The sequence below is a fragment of the Lissotriton helveticus genome, chromosome 6 (genome assembly GCF_964261635.1).
Source record: "Lissotriton helveticus chromosome 6, aLisHel1.1, whole genome shotgun sequence".
Taxonomy (NCBI): Eukaryota; Metazoa; Chordata; class Amphibia; order Caudata; family Salamandridae; genus Lissotriton; species Lissotriton helveticus.
In genome coordinates this window covers 1,592,152,748-1,592,176,499 of record NC_136067.1, presented here as the reverse complement: position 1 = coordinate 1,592,176,499, position 23,752 = coordinate 1,592,152,748, and the positions used below count along the sequence as shown (strand labels likewise).

Sequence of the window (23,752 nt, the reverse complement as noted above, 5' to 3'; positions counted from 1 at the left end):
CGTAGCAAAAAATTTCCAAAGTATACTAAAATAGCATGGAGGTACACCCCTGGTTTCGGTGGTAGGTTGAATGGGACTCGATGGGCCCGTTGTATTTCCACATCCCAATTCCAATTTTGAACTTCAGGCATAGATTCACTAAGAAGTTTAATAATGAAAGCTCGCATGTTCTCCCCCTCCATCTTCTCCGGACCTCCTAAAATACGCAAGTTGTTGCGCCGCTGCCTATTTTCGAAGTCCTCAAGCTTCCATTTGATATCCATGAGCTCTGCCTCCTGAAGCTTAATTTTCTCAGAGTTCTCAGAGGAGTCTTTTTCAGCCGACATCACCCTTACTTCCATTTCTGTGACTCTTTCGCCTATATGATTACAAGTTTTTGAAAGCTTCTTGACAACCCCTTGCATTTTGCGCAAAGCTGCCCTAGATCTTTTGCTATCCAGAGCGGTCTCGTCTCTATGTGCTGCTATAGCCTGTAAAATAGTCTCAACCGCCGTGGGAGGCATCTCCGAGGTGCCGGAGCTGGCACCATGGCTGGCATCAGGGCGATCTTTGGCTAGACCACCTTGCATGACTCTAGACCCTACTTTAGTCTTGGCTTTAACAGTGTTAGCATTCTGTCTTCCTTCCCCATAACTATCTTCTGAGGGATTAGGAAGAGGTTCCGACTCCTCGTCCTCCTCCTCCGTAGACTCATAGCTCTCCGACCATTCCCCCACGACATCAGCTCCAACCTCTCCGGTCTCGTCAGAAAAGGAATAAAACTAACTAAGGTCTTTTTCACCCTCCGGGAGCTGAGCGGTTTGTAGCAAGCTTGCATTAGGTATTAGCACACTGATACCTTCATTTACTGCAGTCCGGCCCGGGGAACTGCCAGGATGCATAAGTGGGGGTATGGACAATAGTTCTTCAGAGGCAGCTGAGTGTGGAGTAGGTGGTGTAGATATGGTCTGGTTTGTAGCTAACGCAGCCTCCGTAGTCAACTTACCTAGCTCACTTTGTACCCCTAATATGTTTCCACCAGGGCCTGTGAACGACATAGCGCGCCCCTCCACACCTTGAATCTCGCCAGCTTCTAGCCCCTCTGCCAACTCACTAGATTGTAAAAGTTCAGAAGTCTCAATGATAGTCAAATTGTTAGTCATAACCATAACTGTGGGCTGGAGGTTGGTGGCAGCACATGGGGGATCAGATGCTCCATTGTTTAAGCCCAGAATGTTATTTGCTTGAAACATGGAGTGAGATGAGGAGCCCTCGTCCACTAAGCTGTTCTGGCCATCATTTGAAGGTATGGTTAATAATAACTCAGCCTCAACCTGAGGACTAGCCTGGGCCAGTTGTTTCTTCAAAAATAAATCAAGTACTGTGACCCCCCCAGTAGTACTTAGCTTTCTTCGTGAGGCGAGGACCTCCTGTCTTGGAGTATTGTTCATGGGCATAGTCGCTTGTAGCTTCTTCGCTTTGGTTCTCACCGTTTTGGCCGAGATGCTGTCAGACTCTTCCCCGTCCAATGAGCCCTCTCGTTGTTGCCTTTCCGCCTCCTTGCGTAGCACTCTGGCTGCCTTCGTGACCCGTGCTCTGGTCGCGGCGGCTGAAGCAATCTTCGGTGGCATTGCTGGTATTTTTGGAGAACTCCGCGGATTTCTCCGCACACACGGTTGTATTCGAACAGCGAAGCTGCCACACACTACAAAGCCGGAGCTCTGTAACGGCGGCTGCACCGCCTGGGATATCCACCGAAGCACGGTTATTGCAGCAGGCTGGAGTCTGTTTGAAGCGTTGCTGTGAGGGAGAGCCACGGACCTCCGCGTATGCCCAGGTAAGTTCAGACTTCTTTCGCGGCTTTCCCTGTGTTTTCTATACTGCAGTAACCCCTGTACCATAACGCCACGTAGATAAAGAGCAAAAAGCGGGAGTACAGATTAGGGCGTAGACACAGGTTCAAAATGCACAATTTCCTCGACTTCCACAATTCTCAGCGATCAGCGATCAGCCAGCATCCATCATCGTTCAGCGATAGTTGGTAGTCGGCAGTCAGCAGTCATTTACAAGCTCCATTCAATCAAAAAATGAGCGATATAAGCTTGGGTCATCTCCGGTCTGGTCACAGTGAAGCGGAGCTCAGTGAAGTGCTGCAGTCCGGTCTAACGCTAGACCGCCATCTTAACCCACTCCCTCAGCGCCTTATATTAAATTTCTTATGTGAAAAAAACGGTTTAGATTTTGGCTCCTGCTATCCTTGAATTTGCTCAGTAAGAGTGGAATGGTACAAATAGACTCAGATGTGAAAAACAGAATTTGGGAGCTGCTGAAGGACTTGACTGTAGAGAATACTTATTTTTCACTGAAACACAAGGTTGATTACATTTTCTTATTTGGTTTTTTTTGCGACTTCATAGAGCACTACCCAAGTCCCATGGTAATACAGCACTGTAGGTGGATAAAAAGGGCTGGAGCTAATGGATAGATTTTTTTTTTTTATTTCAAAATATTTTTATTGAAAATAAATTTTACATATCCATAGCAAACATTCTTAATACTTGTACTGATCTTGCAAGATTGCTGCCTGGCGGGGCCTGAGAGAGGAAAAGGAAGAGAGAAAGAAATAGCAGCACATGTTGGAACTGCCAGATGGCCACGGGAGATCTATCTCACATGCTAATGGATAGATTTTGCTCTCTTAAGCATAAGTGGAAGGGGCCTGAAGTTGTAATCAGTATCAAACAAAATTTAAAAGAGGCAAGAACTGGCAAAGCGAATTTGTCTGCCTTGTATTTTGACTCCTGACTAAAATATTAAAGAAAAAGTCTGCGTAATGACGTATATTAATCCAACAATTGTTCAAAGTGATTTATTCTTGTCCAGTACTAGACCCCGCTATAATTTGCTTTGCAGCCACACCTTGCCAACCCTCAGCTTGAACTGAAGCAAATGATTCTGTTCAGAATGATATTCAAGAGTCCAATTAACATTCAAAGTAAGCAAATATCACAGTCTACTGCTTCTAAAAAAGAAAAACTGAAAACAATGCGTCTATAAGATAAATAGGATAATGTGTCATGATTCCGTGCACTTTGAAGTCGTAAAATATTACCTTATGCATTTCAATGTAAGTACTACATAGGAGGCAGATTTACACACCAAACAGCCAATAGCACGAGGAGAGAGAAAAATACTCCTCGGTGGGGAGCCAAAGCCCACTCTATGTACATCTTAAGAATTAGAAACAATACGTAAAACAGACATTGCCACTGTCAAGCCAGACCTGATAAGCCATTTGGCAAATGTCCCAAATGCAAAGCAGCTTCAAGACCACACGAGCAGGCGGCAAACAAGGAAATGATAAAGGTGTGTATGATGCACACAGGAGAGCATTATTCCATGATTAGGACATGCAGGTGTAATCGCAGCAGAAAGTCAATCCTATTTGCCTTTTTTACATGTGTACAATGAATCTTTTGTTAGCAGGGTGCGAATATCAAATCTCAATATAGAAGGAACCAGTGTAGGACAGATAAAAGTGAGCCCAAAAAGCCATAGCCCTAAATGTTACAGTCATGATGTTGAGTTCTGTTGCATGTAATAATAGTCTTTCAGGTCAAGCGTTCATTGGGGTCTTGCAGAGTTCACGCCATGTATATGTACACTGTGCCATCAACCATTTAGTGAATAGTACTGACGTCTCCCACCCTTTATCTGTCATTACATAATGACCTTTAGAGGAAATTCCAATTGGTGTATGTCAGAGAGGAAGTAGGAAGTCACAGCTGAAATAGTGTGTGCTCTGAGTCACTGCTGGTATTCATCATACGACAGGGTGAGAGACCCTCTTCTGACATCTCGCTTTGTTGGAAGTCTCTCCCTGGTGTAGATTTGACAATGTGACAGACGAACATTGAGCCTAAGCGCAGTCTGATGAGGGCTCTCTTTGTGACTCGATTCCAAGAACCTCTGACTGGAGTAGAGTGATGGGGCGGAAGGTTGAGGGGCTATCCGCCATCTTTGGAAAGCTGTGTTTTAATGCCTTATATTTTTTTATTATAGCTAGTCGACATTCTTCAGTTTGGATGAAGACGGTTTTAGCTTTCTGATGTTAAAAAAACTACAGATTGATCAATATCAGAAGATAACTTCTTATGACATATGCATGAAATTGCATTTTTCTGTTCTGTGGAAGTTGTGTCCATCAAGAAATAGTGCGCTGTTAAGAATACAGATTATGAAATAGAAAGTTGTCATTTAAACAAGAATGAAGCCAACATCTGGGTCTGAGGTACGTTTAGAAGTTGTGGAAATCTTATCAAGAGAACATATTTATTTATACTTTCATTTAGTGTGAACCAGGCTCCGGGGCGAGTCAGGGAGATTTAGAGGTCTATAGTTACTACAAGGTTTCATACAATAGAATGAAGGATATGTTCACAAATAATGTTCCCATTTATAGGATGAAAAGTACATCTAAAACCAATATACAGAGAGTAAACATAAGGCATAGAATGGGACAACAGTGGAATATAAGAGATGAAGCACAACATGTTGTCATCACAGCATGATGGTAATGCTTTAAGAGGACACAGGTGAAAGAAGTCTCTAAATCAAAAGGTGGTATGAGTCATTCTTTATAAACCACTAGGCAACACATATCTATATAATTTCTCAGATTAATTCATTTGATCTGATGTGACTTAGCTGCTCTGTATATACTTGTTATCTAGGTTGTGAACATTTACTGATGTAAAGCGCTTTAACTCAGATGCTCAGTATAGACTTGTTATCTTTGATGTGAACATTTACTGTTGTAAAGTGTGCTTATACCTTCGGGTCTAGCTAGCGCTATGTAAAACTCTCAAATAAATAAAAAGAGGGAGCCAAATTCAAGAGAGATATCCAATAATGACTGTGATGGGTTACATAGTTTCTTATCAACTGGCCACTCTAGAGAAGAGCTCCAGTTCTATGAACCCACTGCGAGGTGTTACATTTCTGCCTCAGAGTCTGTCAAGTATTTATTGAACAGAGCAGGTCTATTTATATTTGCCTCTTGTATCAATATGTATTCATTGGATGGTCATGAAGATGGGGTAAAGTGGTCAAATGGACCAGTGCCAATGGCAAGAACCGATGCAGTGAGCAGGCAGTCTTGGAGAAAGGTATACTTTGGGTAGAACAATGAGGAGAGAAATTCCATGTTCAAATCTCAACAACAGCAAGGCTTGAAATCCTGCTCAAGAATGTATTGGCTGTGCTTCACATTCTGCCTCTTTGGGAGTGTGTGTTCGGCCTCTCTTATCTAGGGTGATCTTGCTGATTTTGAAGCAATGAATGATGAGAGGCTTAGATTCAAGGGTAGTGAAGATGTATAGCCAAGGTTAGACAGGGAGATTAGAAATAGGGGATACTGTTGGGGGTTTCAAAAGTGCTGTGTTACATCTGACCACATCTCTGAATAGCCTACTGTTTCTGAAGCAGACACCTTCAGACTGCTCCCCTCACCCAGGTCTGAATGACTGTTACCCAGTGTCAGTTCTCAAAGCACTCATCCTGAGTATTATCCGAAAACATGTACATTTCTTTCTTAAAGCTGAATCCCCGTTTATTATTCTTTCATTATATTATGTTTTATTATGTTGTATATGCTTTGTTATATGAAAATTTCAATAAAACATGTTGAAATCAAAAAGATTGTCACTTTGTCCCCAAAAACTGCAATTGTCTTTTGGGAAAAAAATAACTTGTCTGGACCCTTAGAATGGCCTCAAATATATGCCTCTAATACTTGCTCTAGGAATAATTGTGGAGAAAACAAATCACCTCAGGTTAGCTTTCCTCCTTTCATGGTGTTACTTTTTATCATCACTATAAAGCAGGGTTTTGTCTTCACAGTAGTACGGACTTGCTCTTGTGCTCTCATTTCAAATGGCCTGTTAAATCTCATTATTTACAGGCCCCGAAATGACTGTTAACCTGAAGTCCTGTTATTTCTGGGGGCATGGAAATACTGGGGATTACATGGTTTTGAGGAATAACGTGGGGGAATTGGTATTTTCATGTTGATTCCTGCATATTTTCACTGGTGTTACATACTGCGATGCTGCTGCTCTCAGCAACCTTAATCTCCAAGTGAAACACACATTATTCTGATAGGACAGGTAAGAAAATTAGTTACTTACCTATAGCTGTAGTTCTCCAGTATTGGTATTCTTTCATAGATCCACATGCTTGAATTATTCCCATAGTTGAAGTGGGAGTCCTTCAGTACCATAATAAAGAAGCATGTATCATTATCATATGCTATAATGGCAATAAACAATTAGTTTTATAGTCTATCTGTGTCTTTTAAAAAAAAGAACCAAACTTCAGCCAATCAGGTGATAGCACCCGCTAGAATACTCCAAAAAGAGGCTGAATCACTCAGATTTTCACAGCCCAAGTGGAAAAAAATCCCAAGCTATAAGGGGAGACTCTCAGGGGAGGACGGTGGGTCGCATGTGAATCTTTGAAAGTTACCAATACTGGAGAATGAATATGCTACTTACCAGTATGCATCTGTTCTTGGCATGTAGGGCTGCTGACATTCATATCTATCGGTACAAAAGGGGGTGGTGATAGACGGAGCATTTGAATCAATCAAACACTCACACCCAGTCAAAAGATCTGGGTTTAATCCATCACCGTTCTTTAGCCCACTCTGCCACCCCAGTTCAGACATGGCTATATGCAAATCAGTCTGACCATGTGCCTCATGGGAACAGTCCAGCCCGAACTGCCAAGCCGTGTCTTCCCTGGACCGGAAACAAGCTTCCGAGGACCGGTTTCTGGCATTCCAGCCGTCTTCAGCCCGGCTTGCTTGAATCCAGTGGCAAAGTGAGCAAGGGACTCACGTCTGAGCATACCCTGCCACACTTATGGCGGCCAAAAGCGGTACAAAAGGGGGTGGTGATGGACGGAGCATTTGAATCAATCAAACACTCACACCCAGTCAAAAGATCTGGGTTTAATCCATCACCGTTCTTTAGCCCACTCTGCCACCCCAGTTCAGACATGGCTATATGTGGGTGTTTGTGTGTGTGTAATTAATATATAGAGATTAATACATGTGTATATACATATATGTTTATTTTAAATTGTATAGGAATATGTTATGTATACATTTCTGCCCTCCATTCCGCTAATTGTGCTAATGCTTTAAAGTATACACATACAGTAACTGCTTGTTTTTCTCATTCAAGCATGTGAATCTATGAAAGATTCAATACTGGAGAAAAAATGAGTTACCTGTAACAGTAGGTTCGAGGCATGTGGGCTGCTGAATTCATATCTATAGCATAGATCGCCGCCTAGTGTTGGGTCCGGATGATTGCACATTGTTGTCCTGGAAGAGTCTTAGAAGTATCACAAGATAGGTGGCTCCTCCCCTGGACTACAGTGCGCATGGGCATCAACTCCATCCCCAGATTGTTTTTAGCCATTGTGGCGAAGATGGAGTGTAACAGTGTGAGCGATGACCATGCTAAGAGTAAGTGTAAATTCTGCAGCCGCTACAGGCGCCGGGGAGGAGGGTGGGCGATATGAATGTCAGCAGCCCTACATGCCAAGAACAGATGCATACTGGTAAGTAGCATATTCAGTTCGAGGCATGTGGGCTGGTGAATTCATATCTATAGCATAGAATATATAGCAGTCCCTCCATTAGCGGCGGCCGCCTGTGCCAGCTGCAGACGTTTGAAAAAGTGTTTTTAGAACAGCCTGCCCTACAGCTGCTTGCTGCTTGGAGTGCACATCTACACAGTAGTGTTTCGTAAATGTGTGTGGGGTAGACCATGTGGCTGCTCTATAAATGTCTTCTAAAGGGATATTTCCAAGGAAAGCCATGGAGGCCCCCAACTTGCGGGTGGAGTGGGCTCTTGGGGGGATCGTCAAAGTGATTTTAGCCTTTTGATAGCAAATTTGAATACACTTAACGATCCACCTGGCTATACCTGCTTTGGAAATGGGGTTGCCCTTGTGTTGTGCGGAAAAGGCAACGAAGAGTTCTTTCGTCTTCCTAAAATCTTTGGTCCTATCAATGTAGTACATCAAAGCCCTTTTGACATCAAGAGTGTGGAGCATTCTTTCAGCCACTGTCTCAGGATTTTGGAAGAACACAGGCAGTTCAATAGTCTGATTGACATGGAACTGCGAAACCACCTTTGGAAGAAATTTAGGGTTAGTGCGCAGCACCACCCGGTTGGAGTGAATTTGTATGAATGGCTCTTGTACAGTGAGCGCCTGGAGCTCACTAACACGTCGCAGCGACGTAATGGCTATGAGGAAAGCCACTTTCCATGTTAAGAACTTAATCTCGCATGAATGTAGAGGCTCAAAAGGTGGACCCATCAGTCGGGTGAGTACCACATTAAGATTCCATTCAGGAGCAGGTGGGGTCCTGGGAGGAACGACTCGTTTGAGCCCTTCTAGAAAAGCTTTAATGGCAGGCACTCGGAAGAGGGAGAGATGCTGCCTGTTTTGGAGATAAACCGCTATGGCGGACAAATGTATTCGAATGGAAGCATATGCTAGATTGCATTTGTAAAGATGCAACAGATAACAAATGATGTGTGTAGACGCATCTAGTGGGTTGATGTCGTGGTCCACGCAAATGACAAACCGCTTCCATGTAGCCGCGTAGCATGCTCTGGTGGTGGGCTTTCTTGCCTCCCGTATGATATCCATGCAGTCAGGAGGCAAGTTGAGGTAGCCAAACTCTAAGACATCAGGAGCCCGATCGCCAGGTTGAGCTGTTGCGGATCTGGGTGCTGAACGTCGCCATGGCTCTGCGTCAAAAGTCTGGGTGTGAGGTGCAGCCTTTGATGCGGTACCACGGAAAGTTCTAGAAACGTGGTGTACCATGGTTGGCGTGCCCACGTAGGAGCAACCAGGATGAGTGTCATCGAGTGTTGCTTTAGCTTTCCTGCCACCAGCGGTATTAGAGGTACTGGGGGAAAAGCGTACGCAAATCTGCCTGACCATTTCATCCATATCGCATTGCCCTGCGACTGTGGGTGCGGGAACCTGGCGGCAAAGCTTTGGCATTTGGCGTTTTCCCGTGTGGCGAACAGGTCTATCTCTGGATGACCCCACTGCTGGAAGTACGGGTGGAGTACTGATGGGTGTATCTCCCACTCGTGTATTTGGTGGCTGTACCTGCTGAGCAGATCCGCCATCTGATTGACCTTGCCCGGGAGGTGTTCCGCCATGAGGAAGATATTCCTCTGAATGGCCCACTTCCACATGCTCTGAGCCAGATGAGACAACCGTGGAGAGTGCGTACCTCCCTGTTTTTGAATGCAGTACATGGCAGTCATGTCGTCCGTCCGGATCAACACGACTTTGTTGCACAGATGTACCTTGAATGCTTTCATTGTCATGAAGATTGCCATCAGCTCTAGGTGGTTGATGTGCAACTTCTTTTGCTGCGTTGTCCATAGCCCCTGCACTGTGTAGTGGAGTACATGAGCTCCCCAACCCTGGAGCGAAGCGTCCGTCGTCAGGATGATCTGTGGAACAGGCTCCTGGAACGGTCGGCCCTTGCAAAGGTTGTGTGGATTCCACCAATGCAGAGAGTTGTATGCCCGACCGCTCACCAACCCTAGGTCTTTTAACTGTCCGTGAGCCTGATTCAACTGACGTGCCAAGCACTCTTGAAGCAGACGCATATGTAGTCTCGCGTGCGGGACTATGAAGATGCAGGAGGCCATCATGCCTATCAACTGCATGAACACTCGCGCTGGAAGCGACTGTTACGGTCTGAATTTCTGAATTAGCAATTGAATGCTGTTGATCCTCACAGAATTTGGCTGCGCTGTGGCCGCCAGAGTATCTATCGTCGCACCTAGATACTGCCGCACATGGGCTGGCTGAAGGTGTGACTTTGGATAATTCAGTGAGAATCCTAGATCGTGAAGTAGTTGAATGGTGTGGGACATGTTGGCAGCGCACTGCTGGGCCGACTTCGCTTGGACAAGCCAGTCGTCTAGATAAGGGTAGACGTGAACGTTTTGTCTCCTGAGGTGCGCAGCCACTGTCGCCAGGCACTTTGTGAACACCCTGGGCGCTGTGGTCACTCCGAAAGGGAGGACTTTGAATTGGTAATGCTGATTCTGAATGGTGAATCTGAGGTATTTTCTGTGTGACGGATGTAGTGGAATGTGAAAATATGCATCTTTTAGCTCTAATGTTGCGACGAAATCCCCTTGATTGAGCAACGGAAGAACCTGCTGCAGCGTGAGCATATGAAAGTGTTCTGAGAGAATGTACTGGTTTAGGGGCCTGAGGTCTAGTATGGGTCGTAGGGACCCGTCTTTCTTTGGGATCAAGAAGTACAGGGAGTACACTCCCGAGCCTCTTTGTTCCAGTGGTACGAGCTCGATTGCCCCTTTTTGCAGCATGACGAGCACCTCTTGCTGCAATAAGTGCAAATGCTCTGTTGACATAGGACGGTGTTTTGGGGGAATGTTGGGTGGAGTGGACGTTAACTCCAGACAATAACCGTACTGGATAAGCTTTCTGACCCACCTGTCTGTGGTGATGGATTTCCAGACTGGCAGGAACTGTTGGAGTCTCCCCCCGACAGGTGTTGTATGGTCGGGGGGCAGTGACAAGGCGTCACTGTTTGTTGGCGGCGGAGGATCGGGAGTTGTTGTTTCCACGACCTCTGCCCTTGGCGCTGTTTCCGCGATAGCCACCTCTATTTTGTTTGTTGTATGAGGTTTGTGCACCACTTTTAGTGTACTGTGTTTGCTGGGACATCTGGCCTCTGGAAACACCTCTATTGCTTGAGCGACGAAAAGTACTACTCCTGAACTGCTGGGACTGGAGAGCCCCCATAGACTTTGCAGTCTCGGTGTCTTTTTTGATTTTTTCTAGGGTGGTGTCCACCTCAGGTCCAAATAAGTGATCAGGGTTTACAGGCTGATTTAGGATCGTGGTTTGTATCTCCGGCTTGAACCCGGAGATTCTGAGCCAGGACTGACGCCGCAACATTACACTTGTGTTAATGGCCCTGGCCGCGGTGTCTGCTGCGTCCAGTGCACACTTAATAGAAGCATTTGAGATGAGTTTCCCTTCTTGAATGAGCATCTCTGCTGCCTCCTTATACTCATCTGGCAAGTGTTGTAACAGGGTTTCAAGTGTATCATAATGTGCCCTGTCATATCTGGCCAAGAGTGCCTGCGTGTTAGAAAGACGCCAGATATTGGCTGCTTGAGCCGCCACCCTCTTCCTTGATGCCTCCAGCACCTTAGATTCCTTGTCAGGGGGAGGAGCATCACCAGTAGTTTGTGAATTTGCCCTCTTCCGGGCATTAGAAACAACTAGAGAGTCCAACGGCAACTGGCCTTTGATGTAGGTAGGGTCGCCAGGTGCCGGCTTGTACTTCTTTTCAATTCTGGGGTTTATAACCCTGGCACGTGTGGGTTCATTAAAAATGTCTGCAGCATGTTTCAAGACACCCTTCAGCATAGGCAGAGTTTTGACAGTCTTTTCAGAGGTGGAAAAGGTATCAAACAGAAAGTCCACTTCAATAGAGTCAGCATGGAGCTGTACGTCATGATTTTTAGCTGCCCTCTCAATAAGCGCATTAAAAGCTGCAGAATCCTCAGTAGGGGAGGTCTTGACAGTATACACTTGAGTGTCCTGAGCAGTTTGTGGATCCCCTGGGTCCGCAGCATCTGCCCATGTGTCATGGTGATCTTCAGTGTCGGCAGGGTAGCTGTATTCATCATAGTCACCTTCCCCAGCCTCCACATCAGAGTAAGTGGGCGAGAGTGGAGCAGTGTCCTGAGCACGTGGATTAATTAGTTCAACAGGAACTGGGGAATCCGTGGAAGCCTTTTTTCTTTTTTAAAGGAATAGTGTAGGACTCCATAGGCTGTGCCGGTGTGATGTTTCGCTTGTAGATGGAAAGTTTACCGGTGTCGGCGTCGATAAATTGTTCCGACTGCTCCTCCATTAGGGGTTGTCGAGGCTTTGTGCCTACAACTGCAGGGGAGGCTTCGGTCCCATGGACACCTTTGTGGATGCCTCGACGACTGTCCTGGGCGCGAACGCCTTCGGCGCCACTTTCGGCGGCAGCGTGAACTGAATCGGCGCCGTCGACTTCTGCGTTTTGGCGGGTGGCTTCGGGGTGGAAGTATCCTTCGGATCGACCGCGGAAGCCTTGTCCCTGATGCGCTGCAACGAGTCCGACACCTGCTTTGTGAAGGATGCGGACGGTTTCGTCGACCCAACAGGTGCTTTCGAGCCACCACCATGTGCAGACTCGAGGGCAACAGTACTTTTGGCCTTGTCCGGCCGACGTGGAGGATCGAGTCCTTTTTCTGTGTTGACGGCCTTCGGCGCCGGCGGTTTCGGGTCGGCGGCCTTGACAATCGGTTTCGGCGCTCCAGTCTTCGGCTCAACGCTCTTGAGCGACTTCACCGGTTCGACAACCTTCTTCGTCTTTGTCTGCGCCGACAGGTTCGAAGACGTGGAGCCGACCAAGGCGACAGGCGCTTTCTGCTTCGATGGCGCCTCTATCACTTTCGGTTTTGTCGAGACCAAAGCTTTCACTTTCGGTTTCGATTTGGCTAATGGCTGCTCCGTAGAAGTGTCCGTAGCCGGGCCCGGAGGCGAGACCGTGGATCTAGGTGCAAGATCTTGGGCAAGGCCATGTGGCGATCCCTCGACCTGAGCCTTAGCTATTGTCCGAACGGGGCATAGCTCTTCGCCGTCTTCTGTATCGAGCATTTCGACGTCTGCGTCGTAGTTGGAGTCGATCTCTGCCATTGGAGTTGAAATCGGCTCTCGATCTTCCTGCTCGTCTTCTTCTTCCCCCTCGAAAATGTTCACCGGGTCAGGGGCCGTCTGCTGGGCCTCCTGGCGCGCCACGCGCCGAAGTCGAATCGTCTTCTTGGAGCGAAAACGAGAACAAGCCATACAGTTGGCTTCATCGTGATCCAGCGACAGGCACTTGTTGCACACCGGGTGGACATCGATGTGGGGATACTTCGAGTTGCACACGGGGCATCTTTTGAACGGGCTCCGTTCCATGATGTGTCATCGAATAAGGCTGGTTGCGTTGACTGGGCCTCGAGCACCGAAGAGCCACGCGACTCCTCTGGATGTCCGACTCGGGAACTGAGCCGGAACAGAGCTGGGCACCGAACGCAAAACAACACCGACGCTATAGTAAGGCCTTTGGGCCGAAAAGAAAGTTTCTATCGATTCCGAACTTGAGAGATCAAATATGCATCCGAACCCAATGGCGGAAAAAAACAATCTGGGGATGGAGTCGATGCCCATGCGCACTGTAGTCCAGGGGAGGAGCCACCTATCTCGTGATACTTCGAAGACTCTTCCAGGACAACAATGTGCAATCATCCGGACCCAACACTAGGCGGCGATCTATGCTATAGATATGAATTCAGCAGCCCACATGCCTCGAACCTACTGTTACAGGTAACTCATTTTTTCTCCAGTATTGAATCTTTCATAGATTCACATGCTTGAATGAGAAAAACAAGCAGTTACTGTATGTGTATACTTTAAAGCATTAGCACATTAGCGGAATGGAGGGCAGAAATGTATATATAACATATTCCTATACAATTTAAAATAAACATATATGTATATACACATGTATTAATCTCTATATATTAATTACACACACACAAACACCCACATATAGATCTTTATATAATAATAAAATTGAGTCAGCTCAAAGTTCTGCTAGGGAAATTTTCTCTATTGTTAAAGGGCTTGCATCGCTGGACAGAATCTCTGGTGTAGCATCTCCATCAAAGGAGAGCTGCGAAACACTTCTGAGCTTTTCCTCAGATAAAGTCGCCTCCATTTATGCTTCTTTCCCAGAGGTGGCTAGAAATGTTCCTTGTCTAGATGTATGGTTTCAGCCTCCCAACAGAAGCCACTGCCTGATTCAGTTTAAACCCAGTGAAGAGGAACAACTGCAGATCTATATGTCATCAATCAAGTCATATTCTCCTCTAGATCCGGCTGCTCCGGGCATTTTGGAGCAGGGTGCTATTGAACTTCTTCTGATATTTAAAGAGGGGCTTAACTGCTCCTTCATGAGGAATAAGGTATACCGACCTGAAAACATGCTTCTCTCATGCTATTGCTCAAAAACCCTACTCTCGATCCTACTAAGCCAGAGAACTATAGGCCGATCTCTCTGCTTCCTTTCTTGTCGAAAGTGGCAGAGAAGCAAATCAACCAGCAACTGTTAGGATTCATTGAGGAGAATGATCTTCTTCATAGCACACAATCTGGTTTTCGCCCTCGGTATAGTACAGAATCGTGCTTCTGTTAGCCTCAGAGTCTGCCAGACTAAGGACAGAAGGGACACCACAACTTTATTGCTTCTAGACTTAAGTGCAGCCTTTGATACTGTCTCCCACAGTCGTCTAATAGGCGACTGTTGGACTACGGTATAGGCCACAAGGCTTTAAATTGGTTGGTATCTTTTCTGATTGGTCATACCTTTCAAGTTCTCTGTCACGGGGGGTCCCAAAGGGCTCCGCGTAAGGCACTAACCTATTCAACCTTTACATTCGCCCCCTGTCAGACATTATCGTGCAGTATGACTTTGAAATAATATCATATGCAGACGATACCCAGTTAATTGTCACCTTGTCTCAGAATTCTGCTTCTGCTGCTGAATCCCCGAGGACTTGCCTGTTGGAAGTGTCCCAATGGATGGACCTCAACTGCTTGAAGTTAAACGCAGGTAAGACGGAGGTCCTGATCTTGGACAGGCAACCCTCGATATGGTCCCCAGCCTGGTGGCCAGAGTCTCTGAGTTCTTTCTCCCAGCCTCAACCCAAGGTTAAAAACCTGGGATTTCTGTTCGACAGCAAACTCATGTTTGACAATCAAATCACAACCTTAGCCGGTAAGTGCTTTGGACTCATTAAATCCCTCAAATGTTTTATTCATCTATTACCTGCTCCAGCCCAGAAGACAGTGATTCAAGCTTTTGTGGTCTCCCATCTGGACTATTGTAACGTCCTCTGCTTGGGAGCCTCTAAGGCTAGGATTATAAGACTTCAGCAGGTTAAAAACTCAGAAGTCCGCCTATTGTTTAACCCCCCCTAAGAGAGCATCTATAGGCATGGCACTTCACAAACTGCATTGGCGCCCAGTGGAGAAGCACCTTTCTTTCAAAGCCCTATGTTTTTGCTGTAGGATCTCCAGGAGGACTGTTCCAGTCTACTTGCATTTTCTTCTTACGCCTTATTCTGCTATGAAATGCCTCAGGTCCTCAGGAGCACTGTTACTGCAGGTCCCTAGAGTTAAGAAGGCTCGCTCCGGTGGAAGATCTTTTAGCTTTCGTGCAGCCAAGCTCTGGAACTCTCTTCCTCCGTCAGATTGACAGAATTGTCTGCGAAGCTCAAGAAGGGTTCTTGAGCTTTGGATACGCTGGGAACCAATGATAAGAGGGCTGCGGTGGTCCCATGGGAGGGAGGACCGCATATCACTGTACACAGACGATATACTGCTGTACATGGCTTCCCCCCGTAAGTCCCTTACTGTGTTTCTGGATATACTAACCTCTTTTGGGAAATTTTCGGGACTCTCGATCAATTGGGAGAAATCCTTACTGTTTGTCCTGACGAGAGATCCCCCTGTTCCTCCCTGGAACTGCCCTATACAGGTTTACACTGAAGGGTTTAGCGAAGAGGGATGTAGCGAGGGAGTGGGGAGCGCTGTCATCGCCCCAGGTGGAGGAATGGAGACGAGGTATGGATCTGTATATGGCGGCGGAAAGAGTCACCTATAAAGCTAGAGGTTGTCCCCGAAAATTCCAAAGAGAATGGGGAAAGTGGAGAAAGTATCATGACCTTGACGGAGGGTTGTTTTCTGATTGATGTGCTGAGGGTCCTGCTGAATGGGACAGTGCTCTGGGGTCTTGAGAAGTGGCATGGGTGCCCCGGACTTGAATAGGGCAGTCGGCGGTTTAATGGACTATGCGGACTGATGTACTGTAGGCGGGGGTTGGATTTTGATATGTTGATGACTCTGGTGCTGTTATTGTGGTGGGTGGGTGGGAGTTCAGGGGAGCACAGAGGTGTATGGTTAATCACTTGTGATGTGCCAGCTGTGTTTATGTTGGTTGAAAATGCAAATAAAAATATTTATAAACAAACAAAAAAAACACTGCAGGGTTTAAGTATTTGGGAATTTTTATTTCACTGGGTCCCTCGGTTAGGTATGCCCGGAATCTTCTTCCCCCTCTTCATAGGCTCAAGAGTGATATTGCCAACTGGAAGAGGCTCCCTATTTCGCTTCTGGGTAGAGCGGCCCTTCTTAAAATGATGGCCTTGCAGCAATTTTTCTATGCCCTACAGAACACCTTAGATGTTGTGCCAGCCAGTTATTTCCGGGAGATTGAGGGCCTTCAGAGGGACCTACTGTGGGACAGCAGACCTCGAATCGCACTAAATAAGTTAACGCTAAGTTGGTACGATGGGGGCATTAGTCTCCCGGACATCAGGATGTACTATTGGGCCTCCCAGCTGGCAGCAATCAATCATGGTACGTTCGGTCGTGCAGAAGACCCGGGCTACGCCATGGACAGGTGGCTCCTCCCAGGGGGTAACTATGGTAGGGCTTTGTACTCCCGATCGAGGAGACTAGCATTAACAGGCCCTACAAAGCACGCCGTTCAAATGTGGCATGATGCCACTGGCTCTTTGGGATGGAGGCATAAGCTAACATTAGCCACCCCACTCTGGGACTCCGAATAACTTGGTAATCTTTGGAAGACGAAGGGATTCAACAGATGGGACCTTATTGGAATTTCCACTATCGGGGATGTATGGGAGAAGGGGGGGTTAAATCCTTTGAGGAGCTGCAGAGGGAATATGAGCTGGCAGACGCGGAGTATTTTCGCTATGTGCACTCTACCCAGGGGTACTGATCCCCAGAGGCCTCTCCATTGGAGGACAGAGTTCTGGATGGTCACCTCCCTGAAAAGACAAACTCATTAATCTATAAAAAACTAACCAACCATATGGCGGACCCTCTTCAGGCATTGAGGGACAAGTGGGTGCAAGATGGGATAGACCTTGACGACGAAGATTGGCAGACAGTGGAGTCGTCCCCCAGAGTTGTAGCAATTCCAGCTCGCTTGAAGTTAGTCAAGCTTAAGATTCTGCATAGGATCTATATCACAGGGCCCCAACTGGTGAGCATGGGTTTGGCTGACACAGGATTATGCAAACAGCAATGTGGACTCACTGGTACATTCGTGCATGTCATCTGGGAGTGTGCACATATTAACACTTATTGGCACAAAGTACATGACATAATGAGCAAAGTATTGAATGTTTCCCATTACCCGGAGGCGAGGAGGTGCCTCTTGAATATATGGGAACCCACTGACTTGAACACATCTCAGACACAATGGGCCACTCTAGGGTTTATGCTGGCTAAAAGAAATATTGCTCAATTGTGGGGGGGCAGTACAACCACCTACCCTGGAAACATGGGAAAGCAATCTAGATTGGTGCATGTTTAGGGAAAAAACGGTGTATCTTGCAAGGGGATGCCCCAGGAAGTGGTCGCTTGTCTGGGGCCCTTGGAATGGCGACAGAGGGGAGATTTGTACACCACCCCGGAATGCTAATCAGGACAACCCCCCTTCCCGTGATGTTCCTTTCAGCTGTGTTTGGTGGCTATCATGTACCCATCTGGTGTGAAGTCTACACATTGAACAATCCTCTGTATTGTATTTTTTGCTGATGTGTTTTTTAATAAAAAGAATAATAAAAAAAGAAGGGTTCTTGAGTTGTGAAAGCCTGCATCTCACTCACTCTACTGATCAAAGTGAGGTTTAGCAATAATGCAACCTTCCATGTGAGAAATTAGAGGTCTGCTCTGTGTATGGGTTTGAATGGACTCTTCATAAGTTGAGACAGAAGTATGTTAAGGTGCCAGTCTGGGGGAGGAGCCCTTACAGGAGAAAAAATTATTAACAATCCTTTCATGAACTGTTTGATGATTCTGCATGAGCACAAAGAGAGTGAATGCGATATTGCAGCGAGATGTACCTTGATAGAGGCATGCACCAACCAATACTGGGCTAGAGAGAGGAGACAGGGTGGTACCTGCTCAGGTGATGCCTGCTGAGGATGCGCATTTGACTTTTGGCCAAATAAACAGAAAAGTTTCAATTTCAGTTCATACGTTTTATGGTGGCTTCTGCCCTTGCTTTCAAGAGAATGTCCATGCAGGAATATTCAGCTCTCTGAACTCATGAGCCATGCGCATATGTGGGGGGAAGTCGGGTCTGGATGCAGGACCTGGCCTTGACTCATCAGCAACAGTGTTTGAGACGTTTGCAGGCGATTGTGGTTGGATTCCGATAGTAGGAGAAGCTCCGTGTACCAATGCTGTCTGTGCCACCTGGGGGCTATCAGGAGGAGGCGACAGCTCTTTGCATTCATTTTGCTGAGACCCCTCGGTATGAGAGGGAAGGGGGCAAAGCATATTCATAGATCCCGAACCATCCTATTGAAAAAGGCATTCCCCCACAACCCTGGATTTGAACAGACACACTGAAACAGACTTTTCTGGATAGTTTGAGAGTCAGTTCCTTGAGCCTTCGTTGCTGTCCTGGGAGAGAAAAGCTTTGTTCTGGGACAGTATCTAAGGCTACGCCCAAGAACATTTTCTTTTTGGATGGAGTAGTTGATGCTTTTGATAATTTACAATCAAACCTGGTTTGTGAAACAACTTTAGTGAAGCCTCTTTGGCCTTGGACGCTTGAGATGCTGTTGGTCCTTTTATCAGCCAGTCATTTAGGTAGGGAAAAACCTCATGACCGTCCTTTCTGAAAGAGGCTGCCACAGGGGCTAGGCATTTGGTAAAAATGTGGGGAGCTGAATTGAGGCCAAATGGGAAGACGTTGAATTGGTGGTAATGGGCGCCGGCTACAGTGAAGCGTAGGTAGTTGCAATGTTTGGGATGTATCGGGGTATGGAAGTATACATCCTGTAAATCCAGGGTTGTCATGTGGTCTCTGGGTTTAGGAGATGCATGATGTTGGAGAGGGTGACTATGTGAAAGGATTGCCCGTGTAGATACTTGTTTAATTTTCTGAGGTGTAGGATGGGTTGCCACTCCCCTGCTTTCTTTGTAATTAGGATAAAAACCAGGAGTAGAAACCCATGCCTTTCTGGGGATGCAGAACTTTTTCTACTGCTCCTTTCGCTAGCATGGTAAGGGCTTCTGTCCTGAGTAAGTGAAGACGAGGTGGCTGCGCTCCCTCCGGTGGAGTGATTGGCAGCCTCTCAGCGAACTCTAGGGTATGACCGTAGGTGAACAGAACTAATACCCATCTGTCTGATGTTATTTGCCACCATTGGTGGAGGTACTTGGTGATGTTCGCACCCAGAGCTTTTGAAGGGTTGGGCACAGACGGCACCTGGTCAAAGTTACTGTTTGTGGCTGTTGTCTCCACCCTGGGGGGTTTATTTCCTTCTAGGCCCTTTTTTGTTGTATGACCCTGGGGGAGGCTGGCGATAGGGCTGCTGTTGGTAAGAGGACCTATATTGTGACTGGAAGGGCTGGTACTTTTGGAAGCGCTGGTATCCTCCTCTTCAGGCTGAGAACCCTCTTCCGCATGCACCTCGAAAGGGTAGTTTTCGAAACCGCAAGAAGCCGAGAGTTTTAGCTGCATTTGTCTTGATGGCCAACAGAGCATCTTCTATGTGTTTGCAAAAAGGTTTTCTCCATCAAAGGACATATCTCAGATTTTGGAATGCCCCTCTGGACGTAAAATTGTCAATTTGAGACAAACTTGTTGTCTTAACACTGCAGCCTCTGCTAGCTGCCAAAAGCTAGTGGAGACTATGTCCATTGTGGCGTCTATGATCTCTAATGACGTGTGCGCACCTTCTTGCAAGATTTTTCTTGCCACTGATTTTCTGTCTTTCGGCACTAAATCAATAAGGGCGCTGATGTCAGACCACATCTGCCTGACGTAGTGATCTATGATAGCCAGTCAGTTGGCCGCACAAACAGTGATGGCAGACATGGTAGTGATTCTCTTGCTGATACTGTCCAAAAGCCTGCCCTCCTTGTCTGGTGGAGCAGAAATAGGAGTGGGGGGGGTTTTGGAGCAGCGTTGAGACACTTGTGAAACTACAGAGTTTGGCTTGGGATACCATATGAGGCAAGCAGGAGAGTCCTCAGGAGCCATGTACTTTTTTTATCTATAAGCGGCAAGACTGCTGCTACAGTTGCCGGATTCCTCACAGCCCTCAAAGGATAGATCTTCAAATTTGCATGTGTAGGAGTTGTTAAAGATGATTGCAATGCCTCCCCCCCCATTTTGATTCCCCTGTCTCTCCTAAATATTGTGTAATTGGATGGTAAAGCGATTGTAATTTCAGGCCCAGAGCTCCCATGCAGCCATGTTTCTGTGAAAAAAATATATCAGGCTGCTCATTTGTCAAAAGGTCAAAATTATCTAACTTATGCGAAGGGAGTGAATGACAATTTATATTAAAAAAAAGTAAATTCTTACATTTAAACCCATAACGGGCCAGTCAGCCTTTTCGCTGTGACCTCACAGGTGCCTTCCTCTATCACACCAGATTTTTTTTAATGTCCAAAGTCATGTGACCTCCTGTGATGTCATCACAGAACCAAGAGACAGGTCATTTCCAGTTATGTCATCATTAGGCAATTTGTTGGTTTTGAAATCTTGACAATCCTAACTCTTAATAGTCCCAAAATATTAAAGTAAGGCAGAAGTGTATTCAGGAGTTCCCCATACCCTATCAGTAACACCTAAGAAAGGGACATTTTAGATTTGCATCTAGGGGTCAAGCAGTAAAACGCCCCTTTTATATGAAGAACCAAACATTTGACTTACCATCAGTGCCTGCTTCAGCTTCTTCTCCGTTTGTGTCCTCTGCCTGGAAGCTGAGCTTCACCTGGTCTTCTGCTGTGCCATTGATGGCAGATATCTGGCCATTTTTTCGTAAAATCTGTGCAGAAAAAAGCCAGTATCAATGAGTACCTGTTACTGTGAACAGCAATTATTTTCAAATAGCATCTTCAAAACACATTGTGTATAAAGCAACATTAATGTCATTATTTGAGGTATAGAAAAATGGTTTGATGTGTATGCTGGAAAACAATTTTTAGAATTGCCATTCCCTATTCCTGCTAGGATGACGTCTGCATAAGAAAGAAGTTTTCGTATTCAACGCTCATCGTGAGATTTAGCTCCTCAAATACCAATTGCTCTTTGCTCACCAGCAAGAAATTACCAGGATTGGTTGCTGGGTATACTGCACAGGGATGTGGGCCCTGGGGACTTATAATTGAATATCATGTCCCACAGTTAATAACCACATGTACTGAATGTTATTCATTTTTCTTGTGCTGAACATAGTAAACAAATGTAGTTGCAAACATTTTCAAGAAACCCCTTTTTCCCTTCACATTACCATTCCCAGGTTGTACAGCGGCTCTAGATTGTGTGCAGCAGCTAGGACCCAATGCATGTCCTGTACACATATCCATGCTACTAACCTGCAGTAGTGCATTCCCACAGAGTGACAAACTATCACTGGAACACCAATATTCTAATGTGTTTCTTCCATTCAACAGGTATTTCATGGTGGTCTTTCCCTTCAATCACATGGACTAGGGCACCCGAGCTCAATTACTTGTATGGGGCAGTATTGACAAATTTGATCAGAGGAGCCTGATTTTGTGTCCCCTCGAAAATTATGTATTACAATCATAGGGAATGCCACAGCTGTTTGTGCATCACCTTCAGTGTGCATGCATTGCATGGACACAAAGTTAGCACATTTACAATGGGAAGGTGTCCCCTTTTTGCGCAGCGTTATGTTATGTTATGTTATTTTATAAAGCGCACAGATGCCGCAGCCAAGAGGCGTCCCGGCGCTTAGGAGATGGTAAAAAACACAACACGAAAATTAATGAAACCAGAACAAAGGACTAAACAGTGGAAAATAAGAAGGTCTTCAAGGCCTTTCTGAAGGGAAGCAGATCAGGGATGGAACGAAGAGGGGCAGGCAGGGAGTTCCAAAGAGCTGCCGCCATCACAGAGAAAGAACGTCCGCCTATCCTAGCTTTTTTGAAACGTGGCACTACAGCAAGGTTTGTCCCTGAAGATCGAAGGGCTCTGGAAGGCACATAGTGACAAATTGTTTGTGAAAGAATAGGGGGAGAAGCTAGTTTCAAGATTTTAAAAGTTATACAGAGAGTTTTAAATTTAATTCTTTGCCCGATGGGCAACCAGTGAAGATCTTGGATAGTACGGCGTACCGAAACAAACTTTGGAAGTCCAACCAACATCCTGGCGGCCGCGTTTTGCACCCGCTGCAGGCGAACTAATTCTGCTTGATTAGCGCCCAGGAACAGGGAGCTGGCGTAATCAAGTCTAGCCAGGACCGTAGCCTGGACAATAATCTGTCTCGTGTCAGCATCGAAAAACTTAAAAATGGGTCGCAGACACCGCAGGGCGCCGAAACAAGTACCGGCAACCCGTTTAGTGTGGGTGGTGAATGAAAGTTTATCATCCAACCACACCCCAAGGTTCCTGACTTCAGCCACTGGAGTGGGAACAGGGCCCAGTTCAGATGGCCACCACTGATCGCCCCAGAGCTCGCTCTCCCTACCAAAAATAATAACCTCGGTTTTTGAGGCATTCAGTTGGAGGCGATTATTCGCCATCCAGCCCGCCACAGCTTTTAACGCGGACTGAAAAGTGGCAGCATCCATGTTGGACTCCCCATTAAGTGCCCCCGCCAGCTGCGTGTCATCGGCGTATGACACCATGGAGAGACCAAAGCTATGGGCAACCTCTGCCAACGGTTGAACATATAAATTAAATAAGGTAGGGCTTAGGGCCGATCCCTGCGGGACACCCTGCGAGATCGGGCGGGGAGCAGAAACAAAAGGGGGAGTGGACACTTTAAAAGTTCGATCAGTGAGGAAAGATCGAAACCACTCGAGCGCTCTCTCTCCAACACCGGCCTCCTCAAGGCGGTGTAGGAGGATCTGATGGGACACCGTGTCAAAGGTGAGATCCAAAAGGATCAGTGCCGCCGTTTGACCTTGGTCCAACATTTTCCTGATGTTTTCCACCACCGCTAGAAGAGCCGTTTCGGTACTATGACCCGCACGAAACCCATTCTGCGAGTTATCCAGTACCTTCGCTTCCTGCAGATGAAGTGACAGGATGCGATTGGCATGAGATTCTGCTAATTTCGCTAGCCAAGGAAGCAGGGAAATAGGCCGGTAATGTTCCGATTTAGTGGGATCAAGAGCCGTTTTTTTAAGGATGGGAATGATGGTAGCCTGCTTCCAAGCACTAGGCACACAGCCGGTGTTAAAGGACAGCTCAATAAGACTGTGCATGACCGGAAAGCAGCACTCAGCAAGTTCCTGGAACTGGATGGGTCTCATGGGGTCATCAGGTGAACCGGATTTAACCTTCGTTGTCAAGGTTTTAAACTCCTCTAGAGTAGGACTGGGAATAGTCAGCAGTGGTATAGAGGCCCTAGGTACGATGTTATTCTCCTCGATGGCAAGCTGGGAGAATGACCTATAAATGGCCTCGACTTTTTCAATAAAAAATGACGCCAAGTCCTCACAATGCTCTAGGGAGGCTGCCAGAGTGGTAGATTGATTTTGTTTACTTGTAAGGTCCTTACAGACCCTAAAGATA

The 23,752-nt window shown here is 46.4% G+C and overlaps 1 protein-coding gene across 2 annotated transcripts in view; it reads right to left on the bottom strand.

Moving 5' to 3' along the window:
• The window catches only part of AKAP12 (A-kinase anchoring protein 12), a 512,834-nt gene that overhangs the window by 164,000 nt on the left and 325,082 nt on the right, over nt 1-23,752 (bottom strand). For both annotated transcript variants that reach the window (XM_078649388.1, XM_078649389.1), the window contains one exon: nt 20,918-21,032. In XM_078649388.1, the coding sequence (XP_078505514.1) occupies nt 20,918-21,032 (115 nt within the window). The remainder of the gene's footprint in view (nt 1-20,917; nt 21,033-23,752) is intronic.